This window comes from Sphaeramia orbicularis, unplaced genomic scaffold, assembly GCF_902148855.1.
Source record: "Sphaeramia orbicularis unplaced genomic scaffold, fSphaOr1.1, whole genome shotgun sequence".
Taxonomy (NCBI): domain Eukaryota; kingdom Metazoa; phylum Chordata; class Actinopteri; order Kurtiformes; family Apogonidae; genus Sphaeramia; species Sphaeramia orbicularis.
In genome coordinates, this window is record NW_021941585.1 from 143,880 (window position 1) to 163,414 (window position 19,535).

General features: G+C 41.9%; 1 protein-coding gene across 1 annotated transcript in view; it reads right to left on the reverse strand.

Moving 5' to 3' along the window:
• The window catches only part of LOC115416281 (solute carrier family 12 member 2-like), a 33,573-nt gene extending 14,830 nt beyond the window's left edge, over positions 1-18,743 (reverse strand). Inside the window, exons 1-13 of the mRNA XM_030130032.1 lie at positions 18,079-18,743; positions 14,640-14,762; positions 13,119-13,194; positions 12,540-12,635; positions 12,204-12,343; positions 11,833-11,943; positions 11,597-11,705; positions 11,377-11,504; positions 11,104-11,188; positions 10,447-10,595; positions 3,236-3,343; positions 315-438; positions 104-205 (exon numbers count right to left, since the gene is read on the reverse strand). Coding sequence (XP_029985892.1) covers positions 104-205; positions 315-438; positions 3,236-3,343; positions 10,447-10,595; positions 11,104-11,188; positions 11,377-11,504; positions 11,597-11,705; positions 11,833-11,943; positions 12,204-12,343; positions 12,540-12,635; positions 13,119-13,194; positions 14,640-14,762; positions 18,079-18,522 — 1,795 coding nt within the window. The 5' untranslated portion in view covers positions 18,523-18,743. The remainder of the gene's footprint in view (positions 1-103; positions 206-314; positions 439-3,235; positions 3,344-10,446; positions 10,596-11,103; positions 11,189-11,376; positions 11,505-11,596; positions 11,706-11,832; positions 11,944-12,203; positions 12,344-12,539; positions 12,636-13,118; positions 13,195-14,639; positions 14,763-18,078) is intronic.
• Positions 18,744-19,535: the final 792 nt, after the last annotated feature.

The following is a 19,535-nucleotide window of genomic DNA, read 5'->3' on the forward strand; positions in this document are numbered from 1 at the left end:
TACATTTATTTCTGTATGTGTTTTATATTTGTTTGACCTGTGTTACATGTGTTTTATATTTGTTTTTAACTTGTATATGTATATTTTGTTTTGTCGTTGTTACCTGGGGAGTTGGCCATTGAGGCGTGGAAAACCGAGAAGTTGATGAGAGCGTATGACGCCAGGAAGAAGTTGGAGATGATGGGAGCGATGATGTTGAGCTCAGCTACAGAGACAAACAGGGTTAGGACGGTTAGAAGTGGAACACCTGACCATGTTCACAGTGGATCGAGTGGACCCTAGTGGACTGTAGTGGACCCTAGTGGACCTCCTACCGATGAGGATGAAGGCCAGGCCGATGCAGAAGGTCAGGACATAACCGCGCAGAGGCTCGTTGTTTTTCCCATAACCCTTTGCGAACACGCCCAGACCGGGGTAGATGTTGTCCTTACACAGAGCCTGAAGTCACAGTGGATCAAAGAGGACCAGGTTAGTACTATGGGTTCACCTTCAACCACAAACTGAAACACTCAACCACCATTTACATGTGTCCTTTTATGGGCCGTGAAGGGGTGTGGCCTGTGTCGTCAGCTTCGTTAGCAAACTCTTCAAACATCATATTCTCTGAAATGACTGGTCGGGTTCATTTCTAATCCCATATGTTTCGTCTTTTGGGAAAACATCGACAAAGTTTGTTCACGGTTTTGAGAATTTAGCTTTTTATATTTTTGACAAATTTTTTTTAAGTATTATAAATGATCCTATTCCTTTTATTAGTCCATATTTTGACAGTTTATAACATTTAAAGGCTCAGACTGGGGCTGCACGATTTGGACCAAAAATAAAATTCAGGTTTATTTTTTAACTCCAAAAACTCGATTTTCAATTTTCAATTTTGGTTAAAACTGCGAAAGACAACAGAAGTCGGAACGTCATTTTAAAATAGATGAATCGCGGCAGCCCTGGGTTCCAGATATCAGTGTAGTTCCTATGTGTATGGACTGTAATTTGGGTCCATGACCTTTGACCTTGAATGACCTTGAAGGGTCAAACTAAAGGTCAACAAGGTCTACATTTTAACAGTCTGCTCCAAAAGTACTGGTCAGATTAATTTAAAAAAACTACATGTATCTTCCTTGGAATAATGTCTACGAAGTTTGTTCACAGTTTTGAGAAATTTAGCTTTTTACATGTATGACAAATTTTTTAAATATTAAAAATTCCTTTTATTGGTCCATATTTTGACAGTTTTTAACATTTAAATGCTCAGACTAGGGCTGCACGATTTTGGACCAAAAAATATTTTTTCCTCCTAAAACTCAGTTTTCAAATTTGGTTAAAACTGCAAAAGACAACAGAAGTCGGAACGTCGTTTTAAAATAGATGAATCGCTGTAGCCTTAGGTTCCACATATCAGTCTAGTTCCTATTGGTCACTGATAGAAGTCAGATATGGACTGTGATTGGATGAGCTGAGTTCTCCTCCAGTAAAAGTCCTGCCCACTTCTATAGTTAGATTGATGTACATCCAGAACCAGGACTGAAACACAGAACAGAACCAGCACTGGAACATAGAACAGAACCAGCACTGGAACATAGAACAGAACAGAACCTGGACTGGAACACAGAACAGAACCAGCACTGGAGCATAGAACAGAACCAGCACTGGAACATAGAACAGAACAGAACCAGCACTGGAACACAGAACAGAACCAGGACTGAAACACAGAACAGAACCAGGACTGAAACACAGAACAGAACCAGCACTGGAACACAGAACAGAACAGAACCTGGACTGGAACACAGAACAGAACCTGGACTGGAACATAGAACAGAACAGAACCAGCACTGGAACACAGAACAGAACCAGGACTGAAACACAGAACAGAACCAGGACTGAAACACAGAACAGAACCAGCACTGGAACACAGAACAGAACCTGGACTGGAACACAGAACAGAACCTGGACTGGAACATAGAACAGAACAGAACCAGCACTGGAACACAGAACAGAACCAGGACTGAAACACAGAACAGAACCAGCACTGGAACACAGAACAGAACAGAACCTGGACTGGAACACAGAACAGAACCTGGACTGGAACACAGAACAGAACCAGCACTGGAACACAGAACAGAACCTGGACTGGAACATAGAACAGAACAGAACCAGCACTGGAACACAGAACAGAACCAGGACTGAAACACAGAACAGAACCAGGACTGAAACACAGAACAGAACCAGCACTGGAACACAGAACAGAACAGAACCTGGACTGGAACACAGAACAGAACCAGCACTGGAACACAGAACAGAACCAGCACTGGAACACAGAACAGAACCTGGACTGGAACACAGAACAGAACCTGGACTGGAACATAGAACAGAACCAGCACTGGAACACAGAACAGAACAGAACCTGGACTGGAACACAGAACAGAACCTGGACTGGAACACAGAACAGAACCTGGACTGGAACATAGAACAGAACAGAACCAGCACTGGAACACAGAACAGAACCAGGACTGAAACACAGAACAGAACCAGGACTGAAACACAGAACAGAACCAGCACTGGAACACAGAACAGAACAGAACCTGGACTGGAACACAGAACAGAACCTGGACTGGAACACAGAACAGAACCAGCACTGGAACACAGAACAGAACCTGGACTGGAACATAGAACAGAACAGAACCAGCACTGGAACACAGAACAGAACCAGGACTGAAACACAGAACAGAACCAGGACTGAAACACAGAACAGAACCAGCACTGGAACACAGAACAGAACAGAACCTGGACTGGAACACAGAACAGAACCAGCACTGGAACACAGAACAGAACCAGGACTGGAACGGAGAACAGACACTGACGTACAGGGACATGAAACTGTTTTTTTTTTTTTTTGTGGAAAGTGAAGAAAGTTTCCCCAAAAGCACAGAGAACAGAATCTAAACATCTTTACAGAGAAAAAAAAGGACTCCTGAGGGAAAAATAGAATCAGTTTCTTTTCATTTTTCTGTTTTTTTTCTTTGAACTGGTGACTTGTCCAGGGTGTACCCCGCCTTCGCCCCTATGTAGCTGAGATAGGCTCCAAGTGACCCCCGTGACCCTAGTGAGGATAAAGCGGGTTCAGATAATGAATGTTTTTTTTCTGTTCTCTGTTCCCATTGAAAACATATAGTTCCAGGTCGTAGACTGATCCCAGATCGCTGGGTAAATAAATGTGTGCGTGTGTTGTGTGTTTTCTGACCTGGAAGACTTTGGGGGCGCTGACCAACGAAGCCAGAGCCGACGACAGAGTGGCCGAAAAAATGCCGGCGGTGATGAGCGGACCTAAGGCCGACACCAGACTCATGGCCTGGAAACACAGACAGACATGACGGATTAGGCCACACCCAGACCCAGGAGGCATCCCACTGATAGAACCAAACAGAAACAAAGTCTGGGAATGGGAGTATTTGGAGGATGGCACCTGAACGCATCATCACAGACCTGGGTCACATGGTCTGGAAATACTGTTGTGTATCAGACTGTAACAGCAACGTTCACGACCGACAAAATAAAGACAGAATATTCACAGATCACTGACATGAGAGGAGTCCACCCTGAGGAGAAACCTGTCAGAACCTCCCTGGACCTGATCTCCTCCTCTCCCTGGACCTAAACTCCTCCTCTCCCTGGACCTAAACTCCTCCTCTCCCTGGACCTGAACTCCTCCTCTCCCTGGACCTAAACTCCTCCTCTCCCTGGACCTGATCATCTCCTCTCCCTGGACCTGAACTCCTTCTCTCCCTGGACCTGAACTCCTCCTCTCCCTGGACCTGATCTCCTCCTCTCCCTGGACCTGATCTCCTCCTCTCCCTGGACCTGATCTCCTCCTCTCCCTGGACCTAAACTCCTCCTCTCCCTGGACCTGATCTCCTCTCCCTGGACCTAAACTCCTCCTCTCCCTGGACCTAAACTCCTCCTCTCCCTGGACCTGAACTCCTCCTCTTCCTGGACCTAAACTCCTCCTCTCCTTGGACCTGAACTCCTCTCCCTGGACCTGAACTCCTCCTCTCCCTGGACCTAAACTCCTCCTCTCCCTGGACCTGATCATCTCCTCTCCCTGGACCTGAACTCCTTCTCTCCCTGGACCTGAACTCCTCCTCTCCCTGGACCTGATCTCCTCCTCTCCCTGGACCTGATCTCCTCCTCTCCCTGGACCTGAACTCCTCCTCTCCCTGGACCTGATCTCCTCCTCTCCCTGGACCTGATCTCCTCCTCTCCCTGGACCTGAACTCCTCCTCTCCCTGGACCTGATCTCCTCCTCTCCCTGGACCTGATCTCCTCCTCTCCCTGGACTTGATCTCCTCCTCTCCCTGGACCTGAACTCCTCCTCTCCCTGGACCTGATCTCCTCCTCTCCCTGGACCTGATCTCCTCCTCTCCCTGGACCTGAACTCCTCCTCTCCCTGGACCTGATCTCCTCCTCTCCCTGGACCTGAACTCCTCCTCTCCCTGGACCTGATCTCCTCCTCTCCCTGGACCTGATCTCCTCCTCTCCCTGGACCTGAACTCCTCCTCTCCCTGGACCTGATCTCCTCCTCTCCCTGGACCTGATCTCCTCCTCTCCCTGGACTTGATCTCCTCCTCTCCCTGGACCTGAACTCCTCCTCTCCCTGGACCTGATCTCCTCCTCTCCCTGGACCTGATCTCCTCCTCTCCCTGGACCTGAACTCTCTGAACTGTCTCTTCAAAGAACATGTGACCTGAGCCACTGGAACCTTCACAAACTTTGGTTTACGTTCCATGTTGCCGTGTTGCCGTGCTCCGTCGTACGTCACTCATGCTAGGTCGTGCTTTGATGACTGTAAAGAGGCACATGAGACAACGCGCCGTATCTACGTATGTACGAACACCAGTGGATTCCTGGTCCACAGTGGGTCCAGATGCTGCTGATGCTTGGACTGTGGACCTCTGCTCTCATACATACCGTCAGCGGCTGAGGTGGGTTAGTCGTTAGTACTGAAGAAAACCCCTGAAACGGCAGCAAAACTCAGTTAGATTGACTGACATCTGCTGTGATTTGAGTTTACAGACGACTGAAAGTCCGAGCTGCAGCGGTGGGAGTGGGAGTGGGCCGACGTCTTCAATGGTCTCATTCAACTGCCGCTCCGACCAGAACCTTGTGACTCCGAACAACAGCGTCCATTATCTGTTTGGCTTTGTTTGGGTTCAGCTCCGTCACCGACACACACTGTTTCCATGAGTTTAGACCGCGTGTCGACTTCAAACGCAGATAGAACCTCAATTGGATAGTTTTTCTGTCATTTCACCGATTAATTGACTAAAACTCGAGCAAACTAAATGTCTTTAATCACAGTCTAATCACACTCAACCATTTGACTCTTCTAATATCAGCCTTTTTTGGAGGAACAGGAACAGAACATGATTTAGCTCATTTAAATCATGTGATGGTGAGGGTGAAACACTACAATTCCCATGATTCCACACTGCTTAAAAAGCTACATCTGTAGTTTTCATTAACTGACCCTCTGTGGCCAAAATTACAAACTGTGTTTAAAGGTTATTATCGTTAAGGAAAACTAATGAAATGATGAAAACTAGAATTGAAAAACATGTTCGTTAACTGAAATAAATAAAAACTATAATTAAAAGAAAAAAAACCCATACCTAACTGAAACTGTACTGTGTGTTTACTAAACTAACTAAAACGGATAAAAATTCTGGATCAAATTCCCTTGGTTTTGGTCTTTGTCAATGTCAGATTGATGTTCAATGGATTTCTTTGTCTCTCTCAGTTTTCTGTGCTGTCTCCATACGACACTTTTTGCTCCGTCACTTGTGTTCACTTGTGGTTTCCAGTCGTCTTCTGGTCCCCACTCTACCTGGAAACATGGAGACTAAAGCAGCAGAGTCCTGTCTGGGATTGATTTGAATAGGAGCACAGAGAAGAAGAGAAAAGAGACCACTGAACTACAACTGAACTACAACTGAACTACAACTGAACTACGACTGAACTACGACTGAACTACGACTGAACTACGACTGAACTACAACTAAACTACAACTGAACTACAACTGAACTACGACTGAACTACGACTGAACTACGACTGAACTACAACTAAACTACAACTAAACTACAACTGAACTACAACTAAACTACAACTGAACTACAACTGAACTACAACTAAACTACAACTAAACTACAACTAAACTACAACTAAACTACAACTAAACTACAACTGAACTACAACTATACTACAACTGAACTACGACTGAACTACGACTGAACTACGACTGAACTACAACTAAACTACAACTGAACTACAACTGAACTACGACTGAACTACGACTGAACTACGACTGAACTACAACTAAACTACAACTAAACTACAACTGAACTACAACTAAACTACAACTGAACTACAACTAAACTACAACTAAACTACAACTAAACTACAACTAAACTACAACTGAACTACAACTAAACTACAACTAAACTACAACTGAACTACGACTGAACTACGACTGAACTACAACTAAACTACAACTGAACTACAACTAAACTACAACTGAACTACAACTGAACTACAACTAAACTACAACTAAACTACAACTGAACTACAACTAAACTACAACTGAACTACAACTGAACTACAACTAAACTACAACTAAACTACAACTAAACTACAACTGAACTACAACTAAACTACAACTAAACTACAACTAAACTACAACTGAACTAAAACTAAACTAAAACTAAACTAAAACTAAACTACAACTGAACTACAACTAAACTACAACTGAACTACAACTAAACTAAAACTAAACTACAACTGAACTACAACTAAACTACAACTGAACTAAAACTAAACTAAAACTAAACTACAACTGAACTACAACTAAACTACAACTAAACTACAACTGAACTACAACTAAACTAAAACTAAACTACAACTAAAGCTAAACTAAAACTAAACTACGGCTAAACTACAACTAAACTATAAGTAAACTACAGCTAAACTACAGCTAAACTAAAACTAAACTACAACTAAACTAAAACTAAACTACAACTAAACTATAACTAAACTACAGCTAAACTAAAACTAAACTACAGCTAAACTACAACTAAACTATAACTAAACTACAGCTAAACTAAAACTAAACTACAGCTAAACTAAAACTAAACTACAACTAAACTATAACTAAACTACAGCTAAACTAAAACTAAACTACAGCTAAACTAAAACTAAACTACAACTAAACTACAGCTAAACTAAAACTAAACTACAGCTAAACTAAAACTAAACTACAGCTAAACTATATCTAAACTACAGCTAAACTAAAACTAAACTACAGCTAAACTATAACTAAACTACAGCTAAACTAAAACTAAACTACAGCTAAACTACAACTAAACTATAACTAAACTACAGCTAAACTAAAACTAAACTACAGCTAAACTACAACTAAACTATAACTAAACTACAGCTAAACTAAAACTAAACTACAACTAAACTACAGCTAAACTAAACTAAAACTAAACTACAACTAAACTACAGCTAAACTAAACTAAAACTAAACTACAACTAAAACTAAACTACAACTAAACTAAAACTAAACTACAGCTAAACTAAAACTAAACTACAGCTAAACTACAGCTAAACTATAACTAAACTACAGCTAAACTAAAACTAAACTACAGCTAAACTACAACTAAACTATAACTAAACTACAGCTAAACTAAAACTAAACTACAACTAAACTACAGCTAAACTAAACTAAAACTAAACTACAACTAAACTACAGCTAAACTAAACTAAAACTAAACTACAACTAAAACTAAACTACAACTAAACTAAAACTAAACTACAACTAAACTAAAACTAAACTACAACTAAGCATTTAGAAAAAAAGGAAAACTGATAAAAACGATCAAACCTGCTCTAAAAACGAATTAAAACGAGAAAAGTCAAAACTCAATAAAACTAAAGAAGAATGAAAAATCCAAAACTATGAGAACCTTGCTGCTTTTAATGATTCCATTTCTTAGTAAAATCAGTGAAAACAGCGTTTTGTCCTTTTTATGAACAAAAACAAATCATCTAAAAACAGAAAAAATGGGATTCATTTGGGCAAATAATGTAACACTGCGGAAACAGCTGAGCTTTAAATACGGCAAATTAGAAATAATCAGATTGTCTTAAAAAAAAATGGAAATCTGCTCATAGTCATCACTGTTTTGGTCTGTATAAGTAGAAAAAATGGATTCAGTGGAAAAAAAAAAGTATATATATATATATATGTTTTAAAACAGTCATTTTCTGAAGTTGACATTCAGTTTTAAGAGTCAAAGGGAAACTTTTTTTTCATTATTTGGTCAAAATGTGTAATGGATGTGAATTGAATCCATCGGTTTTATGATCTACATTTGTCTTTAGGTTCATGTAAACATACACACCTTAATGTGTTTTATTTTGTTGATGAAGCAGCGCAGTAAGCCCCTCCTCCAGCCCACTGTTCTGTCTTTGTTTTATTGTTCTATATTCGACTAAAAATCTTGGATTACCTTCTTCTTTCAAATTTGACGTATGGAAATTGAATTGTACCCGTAAGGGAGGTTTTGTATAATTTGCTTTTCCAAATAAACAAAGAATGAAAAAAAAAGAAAGAAAACCGTAATTTTCCATCAGTGGAGCATTAGAGTTAACAGTCCAACAGACTCTAGAATGAAAGCAGTGTTTTCGTTTGTGTCAGCTGTAGTACCTCTGATGGACACTAGATGCTGCTCTACAAAGGCCTGACTCCCATAGACTCACATGGAACTGAACTGTCATTTTCCCAGAGGACATTATTTGGATTCTATAAACCAGGGGTGTCAAACATACGGCCTGTGGGCCAAAACTGGCCCACCAAAGGGTCCAGTCTGGTCCATGGGATGAGTTTAAGAAATGTAAAAAATTATACTGAAGACATTAACAATGTTATTGTCAATGGTGTCAAAATCCTGTTCATTCAGGGATCACATACAAACCAGTCTGATCTGACCATTAAATAACAGAAGAATAACCTGTCAAAAGTAACAGCACCAAAGTTTATCCTGAATAAATTAAGAAAAAAGTAAAATGACATGACAATATCTACATCTACAAAATATCCTGTAACAATAAAATGTGAATAACCTGAACAAATATGAACAACCTAAAATGTCGTAGAGAAGTAAATGTCATTTTGACAGCACTGATGTTTCAGTGTTCGTGCAGTTTTTTTCTTGTTACTGTTTAATTTGTTCATATTTGTTGATTTTTTTTGGTTTATTTCTGTTCATTTTTGTTAAAATTATTGTATGTTAAAAAAATGAACCATCTCCATGTAAATCAGTGTATTTGCATTAATATTCAGTCTGTTATTAAATATTTGTGTATTGTAGATCCACTGTATCTGTACTAGGGATGGAACCATTACCAGTATAACGACAAACGGCGGTAAAATCACAGACAGTTAGTATTAGCGTTTAAATTCTAATTCTCATGATAACCGTGTTTGATTACCGCACTTTTAGGGAAAAAAAACCCTATGTACATATCTGCTTTTATGTCAAATATTTGAGTATAGTTTTAATTTATTATAATTTCAATTTCCTATACCTAATATTTGGAACCAATATTCACTTTTAAAGTCTTTGAAAAGATTCATTAAACATCTGTGTGTTATTTATGCAATAACATATACATTTTTCAAATCTGATTTTATATATTTTTATGTTTTTATAGTAGGTTAAAGTGAAAAAATAATAGACAGATGATCTAGATGAAGTTGTGCTGAAAAAACAGATCCCAAACATGGGTATAGTAAACATTAGTTTCTATAGTATATAAAGGCCAAATCAAAAGGACTGAAAAACAGACAGAATAGACTCAGACCACTAAGGGTTAATATGGGAATGTTTCTGACACAGAAGGGACACTGGGACTGTTATTATATTAGGTTTTTTTTTTTTAAATACAACTTGGTTAAATTATTTCAGTGTGTATTTGTACTTTTTGAACATTTTGAGCACAATTTCAATAATACAGCGATAATAATGAGAACTGTGATATGAAATTTTCATATGGTTACATCCCTAATCTGTACGATTGAATGAATGTGTATCAATGATAAACTGAGGCTGAATATTGGTAGAATTACACTGATGTTTCTGAATAAATTTCAGGTTGATTCTCCTTTTCTTCTGTTTCTGTAGTCAGTGTAGACCTGTTCATGATGGAACTGGACTTCTATTCTGTTCCTGCTGTGGACGAACCCAAACCTGGGGTCCATTACAGACGCTCTGATTAAAAACACAAACTGAAACTTAATAATAAAAGTACAAACTGTCTGATTTCAGGGTCTGAACCGTGGCGTCGGTCCTCCTGGCGTTCGCCTGGGCGGGCGTGGCGGTGGGTGTGGCCTTACCTGGAAGTCGTTCATGAGGCCGTACTGACACCCGCCCTCTTTGCAGATGGAGAAGTCGTATCCCAGCTTGCAGGCGGCGTCGGTGCAGTTGACCGTGTCGCTCACCGTGTCGTTGTGGTCGCCGGTGGCGTCTCTGACGATGCAGGAACCTGAGGACGACAAAACGGCACAGGCCCGCGCTGAGGAGGGTTTCCATGGCAACGATAACCAAACAAAGGAGAAACTGCCGACCTGTAGGCGTTTAACCTGCAGAATATTTTTGGGTTTTTATTCTGACGGTGTTTGTGTTTCAGTTTATGGTAAGAATTTGTACAAGAACGTTTTATTATAGACTTTTTACAATATTTAATTTGGACTTTTTTACGTGGACAAAAAAAATATGAAACGTCTGACACTGTTACTGTTACAGTTGAGGGTAGGTAGGTAGATTATGCTAAGGTCTCCGGTTCACATAACGCTAACCTTAACCCTCAGTGCGTGGTATTTGGCGCAGCGTGAACATACATGTGGAAAGTTTATAATACGTACAGATAACACGCCAGTTAAAAGCAGCGTGTATATTTCGGTGATTTCATGATCTGACGTTGGGATGGGAACACTTCTGAGCCTCACGTTGACCGATGAAGACAAAAGTTGATTAAACCGACGGATACGAACCTGCAGAGATGGCCACGCCCACATAGGTGAGTCCTGTGATGAGGATGGCCAGCAGGGTTCCTTTAGGGATGGCCGACTGAGGATCCTGAACAGACCACAGGACCAGGTTAGAGTTCAGCGTCTGCTCGGTTTGAAATGGAAACTTCTACATTCATGTCATCAGTTGAACGTCCGTGAAAATGTCTCTGTTGTCGGTTGAACGTCTGTAAAAGCGTCTCCGTCAGTTGAACGTCCGTAAAAGCGTCTCTGTCTGGTGGGTGGAGCTGAACTCACAGTGAGGTCTCCAGAAATGTTGGCTCCCGCTAAGATCCCAGTGGCTGCTGGGAAGAAAATGGCAAACACCGAGAAAAAGGTCTCGTCGTCTCTGAAGTCTGGACCCAGGTTCTCCAGGAAGATGGCGGCTGTCGGACCAAACAGTGACCTTTAACCTTTAACCTAAACATCAGACACGTTAAACTCAAAGAGCGCAGGTGGACGTTGGAGGGTTACTGACAGTGGTATCCGAAAAACCCTTTGGGCTCTTTGTCTTCTGTCGCCATGAAGGATCCGATGAAGTAGTTACCGATGGCGGCCAATAGGATGACGAGGAGGACGATCTGAGCCTGCAGGACAGAAAAAACAGGAATAAGAACATGTGGACACCATCCTGTTACAGCTAAAGTCTAGTCTAGTCTGATCTAGTCTAGTCTAGTCTGATCTGGTAAACCCGGGTAAGTGTTTGGTTCGGACCTTGGCCTCCCATTCCATTCCAGCCACAGATATTCCCAACAGCAGGATGACGGTCAGAGTCCCCACGATCCGGATGTCGTTCAGTTCATCGGTCATCAGGGCATCCACGTCCTGAAACCGGATCAGAACCGGGTTAATGTCAGACGTAAACCGGATCAGAACTGGGCTAATGTCAGACGTAAACCGGATCAGAACTGGGTTAATGTCAGACGTAAACCGGATCAGAACTGGGTTAATGTCAGACATAAACCGGATCAGAACTGGGTTAATGTCAGACGTAAACCAGATCAGAACCGGGTTAATGTCAGACATAAACCGGATCAGAACTGGGTTAGTAAATGTTCTGGTGGATGGACCCGAGTCTTTCTCACGTTCAACAGCTCGACGACGGTCTCTGCGAAGCCGACCACGTACATGGCCACGGCCACGGCGTTGGCGAAGGCGAAGATGAGTCCGATGGATCCTCCGAACTCTGGCCCCAGACTCCTGGAGATCAGGTAGTAGGCCCCACCTGGACAGAAGGTTCCCCAGGACCCAGTGGGGGTTCAGGGTTCAGGAGGACAAACACCACAACGTCAACATCAACAACCTGAACCTCTGCTCATTTATCACCATGGCAACATAACGTGACGTTTGGTTCGTTTTGTGTCAGTAACTCCATTAAGGTAATCGAGGGTCTGTCTGGACTAAAGGCGTCTGCGTCCCACCTCCTCGTACGAAGCCGTTGGTTGCTATGGCAGCGGTGGACAGTCCAGTGATGGTGGTGACCACAGTTGCCATGGCGATGATCGCAATGGTCAGACCTGGACCAATGAAGGAGAAAGAAGAGCATCAGGGTTAGTGTGTGTGTGTGTGTGTCTCATTATGTGTATGTGTGTGTGTGTGTGTGTGTGTCTCATTATGTGTATGTGTGTGTGTGTGTGTGTGTGTCTCATTATGTGTATGTGTGTGTGTGTGTGTGTCTCATTATGTGTATGTGTGTGTGTGTGTGTGTGTCTCATTATGTGTATGTGTGTGTGTGTGTGTATGTGTCTCATTATGTGTATGTGTGTGTGTGTGTGTGTCTCATTATGTGTATGTGTGTGTGTGTGTGTGTGTCTCATTATGTGTATGTGTGTGTGTGTGTGTGTGTGTGTGTGTCTCATTATGTGTATGTGTGTATGTGTGTGTGTGTGTGTGTGTGTGTGTGTCTCATTATGTGTATGTGTGTGTGTGTGTGTGTGTGTCTCATTATGTGTATGTGTGTGTGTGTGTGTGTGTGTGTGTGTGTGTTTGTGTGTGTGTACCGATGCCAGCCTGGCCCACAATCCAGGACATCCTGATGAACAGCATCACACCCCAGATGTTCAGCATGCAGCGGATCTGCAATACACACACACACACACACACACACACACACACACACACACACACACAGAGGTAAGAACAAAAACTCTTCAACAACCACCAACTCCACCCACTGATCTAAACCAACACCTGTGGATAACATTAATCTGATCAGTTTGACCTTCATTATTCACAGGAGAAAATTTACAAACTCTTAGAACATGAGAATAAAATGAACAAAATACTGAAAATATAAGGAACCAGTGTTCAGAACTCACAGCTCCTCCTTCAGCCTGAACTCTGTGCATGTGTGGATCCACTCTGTCTGTTTAAATCCAACAGTTTCCAGGTTGTTCCATACACACAAACAGTTGAATCTGGTCCCAGTCATGTGTCTGTCCAATTAGATTCAATTCACATCAATATTAGTTGAGTTCTAATTTTAAATGTGTGGGAAATGGGATTTTCAGTGTTCAGTGTAAATGTCCACAGAGTCCACATTCCACAGTGGATGTGGACAATTTAGTTCCACATACAAGAGACTGTTCTAAGCTACAGGTGGATCCAACTGGAGGAGAATCGGAGTCGTTTGGAATTTTGGATGAATTTTGGAAAATGTCTCAGTGATGACAGATGGAAAACTGTAGATGTTGTGACCTTGCTGTGATCTTGAACTTTGTCCTACTGGGACCAAAATGGACTGGGTTGGTCCCAGGGCCTAGGCCTATCTGTGGGGAAGATCTGGGAAAGATGGGTGGAAGAGTTTTACACTGAAGATGAAAACAAACAAACAAGCAAACGCACACACAAACACACAAAGCAAAGTGATCACAATCCCTCCTGGAGGAGGGAATCAGAGGCTACAACAATGTTTTTGTCTTGTTTTCTTCCTACACAAAAGTGTAACCATCTTTTTTCTCCATCTTTTACTCAGGACCCAAAATCAACTTTTGAACACAAAAGAAACAAAAGCACTCACAGAGCACAGACCTCCACCAAGACACCCCCCCCCCCAGATCACCACCAAAATTTAATCATTTCTTCCTTGAGTCAGTATCAACATTTACTGAAAATTTCATGAAAATCCATCCATAACTTTTTGAGTTATCTTGCTAACAAACAAACACGCATGCACACATACACACAAAGCAAAGCGATCACAACACCTCCTAAATATATTCAAATACAGCATAAAAGTGAACATGTACGTAGTTACCGTGGAAACAGTGAGTCTGTTTACATTCACACCAATACTCCGATCATTATCTGATTTCTGCAGTTCTCATATTATTATTGATCATGTAAACAGGATAATCTGATTGGAATAAATCAGATTAACACACCTGGATTTGTCCCCAGTAGTCGGATGTCTTCACAGATGTGCACAGGTTCATTGGATTTATTTATTTAGGTTTTTTTTTACATTTGTGCATGTGTAAAAATAGAATAAATATAAACTGAAGTTGGGCAGTGACACCCACCAGGACTCCTTTGACCCATCCAAACTTCACTGTTCCTCCTTTCGCCTCCTTCGCCGCCAAAGCCGCCGCCTCCTCAGCCGCTGACGGCTCCTCCCCATTGGCCAAACCCTCCTCAAAGGGCTCCTGAATCGACCAATCACAGACAAGATGGACACAACCACAGTTCAACACACATCTATTAGACTGCCCCCCCCCCCCCATAGAAGCTCATAATCTGCACATTTGGACTTTAATGTTAGAATGGTTTTATACAGTTTGTTTTTACGTTTGCATTTTTTTTTTTTGTATTTCATCAACTTGACCCATAAACAGAAATAGAAACACTCAAAAACGGTCATATTTTAACCCTTTAAATGTCATGTTTGTAATGGAAACAAACCAGATTATTGATGCAAAAAACAAACTACAAAAGTTTTTTTTTTTTTTTTTCAATATTTTCCATAAAATCGTCCTGGTTCTTTTGTCTTGTGTCAGTGGTTCAACTGTTGGTCACATGTCCAGATCTGGGCTTCAGTCAGTCGGAGGTTTGTTGGTGTTTCTGCGTCATCGCTCGTCCGCCGCTTCAGGACAATGTGAGTCTATGTCAGAGCCACCTAGTCGTGTCAGGGCGGTGGGGGGGGGTGGTGGTCAGAGGCAGCATTGTGTGTGTGTGTGTTCAGGTCATGCCTCCAGTGATGTCATCAAACCCACTGTCAGTGTCTCAGGTGGGAGTGGGGGGAATGCACCAGACCAGAGCCATACAGACACAGAGTTACCACACGCTGTGATGTCGTTACTAGGGTGATCAGGTGCTTCATGTCAGCCTCAATAGTTCCAAACAAATGGTGACTGTCCTGTTCTGCTATTGGACAGACAGCAGTGAGTGGGTTAAAGCAGGGAAGTACACAAATAAACCACACACTAGTATATTTCCCACTGTTGTGTTTCTACTGTATGTCTAACTGTAGGACTCCAGCTGAAAACCAACAGAACAGTTGGATCAGAACTGGATCCAAACGCCAACACAGAGCAAAGAAAACAGAATTTACAACAGAAATGTCACTGATACAGGAAATACACTGGACCAGTGGAAAGATGACCATATCTGATCAACTTAGAGCTGGAGTTGGTAGATCAGCACAAATACAAATCAAATCAGATTTTATTTCTATAGCGCCAAATCATAACAAAAGTTATGTCATGATGCTTTACATATAGAGTTGGTCGAAACCAGACTCTAAGCCAAATGAATGAATGAATGAATGAAATGAATGTGTTCAGACGACACCATACTCAATGTTTGGAACTATTGGCCCCTCCTCCAGAACCAGGAAGTAGGTTCATATTTGGTCTGACATTTTTTACAACAGGAGGCTATGGAAGTGTGGTAACTGTGTTTTCTGTACCGCTCTGGAAACCAGCGTTTGTGTTCTGGACTAGTCCACATTATAGACAGAGTCCACAGGTTAGACCAGGACTAAGGTTAGTCTGGGACTGGACATGTTTGGAGGCTTTTCTGTTATTGGACAGACACAACACTTCTGATAGTTAATCAGAAGAAAATATAACAAACGTACTAATGTGGATGGAACTATTATTTTATAGTTGTTTTTGAAACATTTGATCAGAAACTGCATTAGTTGAATTTCTACTGACATTTACCAGAAGAAAGAAACTCCTCAGCACATTTGGGATTGAATGGACAAACCAACATTACACACTTGTGTTCTTTTGACATTTATATAAATATGGGTCAAGTTTAGCTCAGATGGACCATGGACAACAGACTAATGTTTGGATTATTATTGTTTATTAATCCTTCTATGTTAAATGTTCAAATTAAATATGGATGTTTCCGGGATTTCTAGAAGCCAGGTGTGCTTGGCGTCCAAATGTAGTCACTTCCTGTCCTTTCACATGATGTCTTTTCTGTTGTGATCCTACCTATCCCACTGCTGATGCTGACCTGTGAATGTGCAGGTGGGACAGATGTTTGTGCTGTTCATCTGCTCAGATCTCCTCCAGAACAGAACATAGACCTTCAGTTTGCACAGATCCGTTCCCTCAGTAGAACAGATAGAACACAGAACATTTACACTGAATATGAGGAGGAGTTTGTGTGGAATGAGTGGACAACAGGAGCAGGTTACAAGTTCACCATGGGTCACATCTATACTTTGTCATTCTCTGTAACATCTAATTCTAAATTTGAAGTAAATCTTTTCCCATTTCTTAGGACTATAGATTCTGTGAAATGATTCTGAACATTTCAGACCTCTTGTTGTTCAGAAGTTATAGAAGCTGAAAATAGACCAACATTTACAGTCTGAATTTGGGTCCCAGTTTTAGGGTAGGCCCTACCTACTTCAAATGGACACAACTGTGGAACTATTAAGCCTTGACATTTAGGATTTCCCATCATATATAATGTTCTATAAGTATGGAAACATGTAGAACAATCTGAGAGGGTCAGGAGGGAAATGTTCTTCAAATGTGTTGATTTCATCTGGAATGACCCATGTTTTAGATGTATAACTGTGTGTGTGTACTTTGTCCAGCTCATCGTAAATCTTTAAATCTATACATTTTAAATCTATAAATCCTAGATCTATAACTCATAGAGTGTACTTTACTTTGTCCAGCTCATCCTAAATCTATAATTCTATATATTTTAGATCTATAACTCATAGAGTGTACTTTACTTTGTCCAGCTCATCCTAAATCTATAATTCTATATATTTTAGATCTATAACTCATAGTGTGTACTTTACTTTGTCCAGCTCATCTTAAATCCATAATTCTATATATTTTAGATCTATAACTCATAGTGTGTACTTTACTTTGTCCAGCTCATCTTAAATCTATAATTCTATATATTTTAGATCTATACTCATAGTGTGTACTTTACTTTGTCCAGCTCATCCTAAATCTATAATTCTATATATTTTAGATCTATAACTCATAGTGTGTACTTTACTTTGTCCAGCTCATCCTAAATCTATAATTCTATATATTTTAGATCTATAACTCATAGTGTGTACTTTACTTTGTCCAGCTCATCCTAAATCTATAATTCTATATATTTTAGATCTATAACTCATAGTGTGTACTTTACTTTGTCCAGCTCATCCTAAATCTATAATTCTATATATTTTAGATCTATAACTCATAGTGTGTACTTTACTTTGTCCAGCTCATCCTAAATCTATAATTCTATATATTTTAGATCTATAACTCATAGTGTGTACTTTACTTTGTCCAGCTCATCCTAAATCTATAATTCTATATATTTTAGATCTATAACTCATAGTGTGTACTTTACTTTGTCCAGCTCATCCTAAATCTATAATTCTATATATTTTAGATCTATAACTCATAGTGTGTACTTTACTTTGTCCAGCTCATCCTAAATCTATAATTCTATATATTTTAGATCTATAACTCATAGTGTGTACTTTACTTTGTCCAGCTCGTCATGCAGTTCGGACAGTGAAGGTCTGGTCAGTTTCTCTCCGAAAGGCGCTGCTGTTTGTCGGTAGAACTCGATGTTCGGAACCGCGTCGATGGTGTTGTGTCCGAAGGTTCTCATGTAGTAGGTGTTGGAGTGGGAGTCGGAGATGTGGGTCTGTCCGGTACCGGTGGAGTGGAGGCTCACAGAGTCGCTCTTGGCCGTGTCCGGTTCGTGGAACACGTCCGGCGGCAGACCGATGTCCATGGCACCGGAGTCCATGAAGCCCACTACCCGGAACCGGCCTTTGGACTCATCTGGGGCCTTGGACCCGTCTGTGGGGACCGGGGCCGGTGCCGGTACCGGAGGTGTGGGTGACGCCTCTGTGACTACGTCCACCTGGAACCGGCTCTGAGCAGAACCGCCGGTCCGCAGGGAGGGTTTCTGACCCGACATGTCCTCACCCGGTACAGGTCCAAAGACAAAGGGTCACCAAAGAAGAACCACCTGAAGAACCGAGGGACGGTCCAGACGGAACCACAGCATTTAGCACCGAACAGCCAAGGAGGACGCACCGGAACCAGGTGCACAGTGAGCCCGGGTCCAGAACCAGGGACAAAGACTGAGCCCGGGTCCAGAACCAGGGACAAAGACTGAGACTGGATCCAGAACCAGGGGCAAAGACTGAGCCCGGGTCCAGAACCAGGGACAAAGACTGAGACTGGATCCAGAACCAGGGGCAAAGACTGAGCCCGGGTCCAGAACCAGGGACAAAGACTGAGACTGGATCCAGAACCAGGGGCAAAGACTGAGCCCGGGTCCAGAACCAGGGACAAAGACTGAGACTAGATCCAGAACCAGGGGCAAAGACTGAGTCCAGATCCTGAACCAGGGTCAAAGACTGAGTCCAAATCCTGAACCAGGGCCAAAGACAGAGTCCAGATCCTGAACCAGGGTCAAAGACTGAGTCCAAATCCTGAACCAGGGTCAAAGACTGAGTCCAAATCCTGAACCAGGGTCAAAGACTGAGTCCAAATCCTGAACCAGGGTCAAAGACTGAGTCCAAATCCTGAACCAGGGTCAAAGACTGAGTCCAAATCCTGAACCAGGGTCAAAGATAGAGTCCAAATCCTGAACCAGGGTCAAAGACTGAGTCCAAATCCTGAACCAGGGTCAAAGACTGAGTCCAAATCCTGAACCAGGGTCAAAGACTGAGTCCAAATCCTGAACCAGGGTCAAAGATAGAGTCCAGATGAAGTTTTGAGCTGAAAATCCCTGAAGCGTCCAGTCTGGTTCTGGACACACAGAGCCCTGCTGTGTGTAAAGGACACCCACCACTCCAGTGTGTCTGTCCCTTTGTCTGTGTGTCCATCTGTCCAGTCAAACAGGTCATTGTCACGTCCCTGTGTGCCCCCCCCCTTAGAGACATCCCAGCGTGTCAGGAACATGGACAGAAGGAAGAGGAGAGG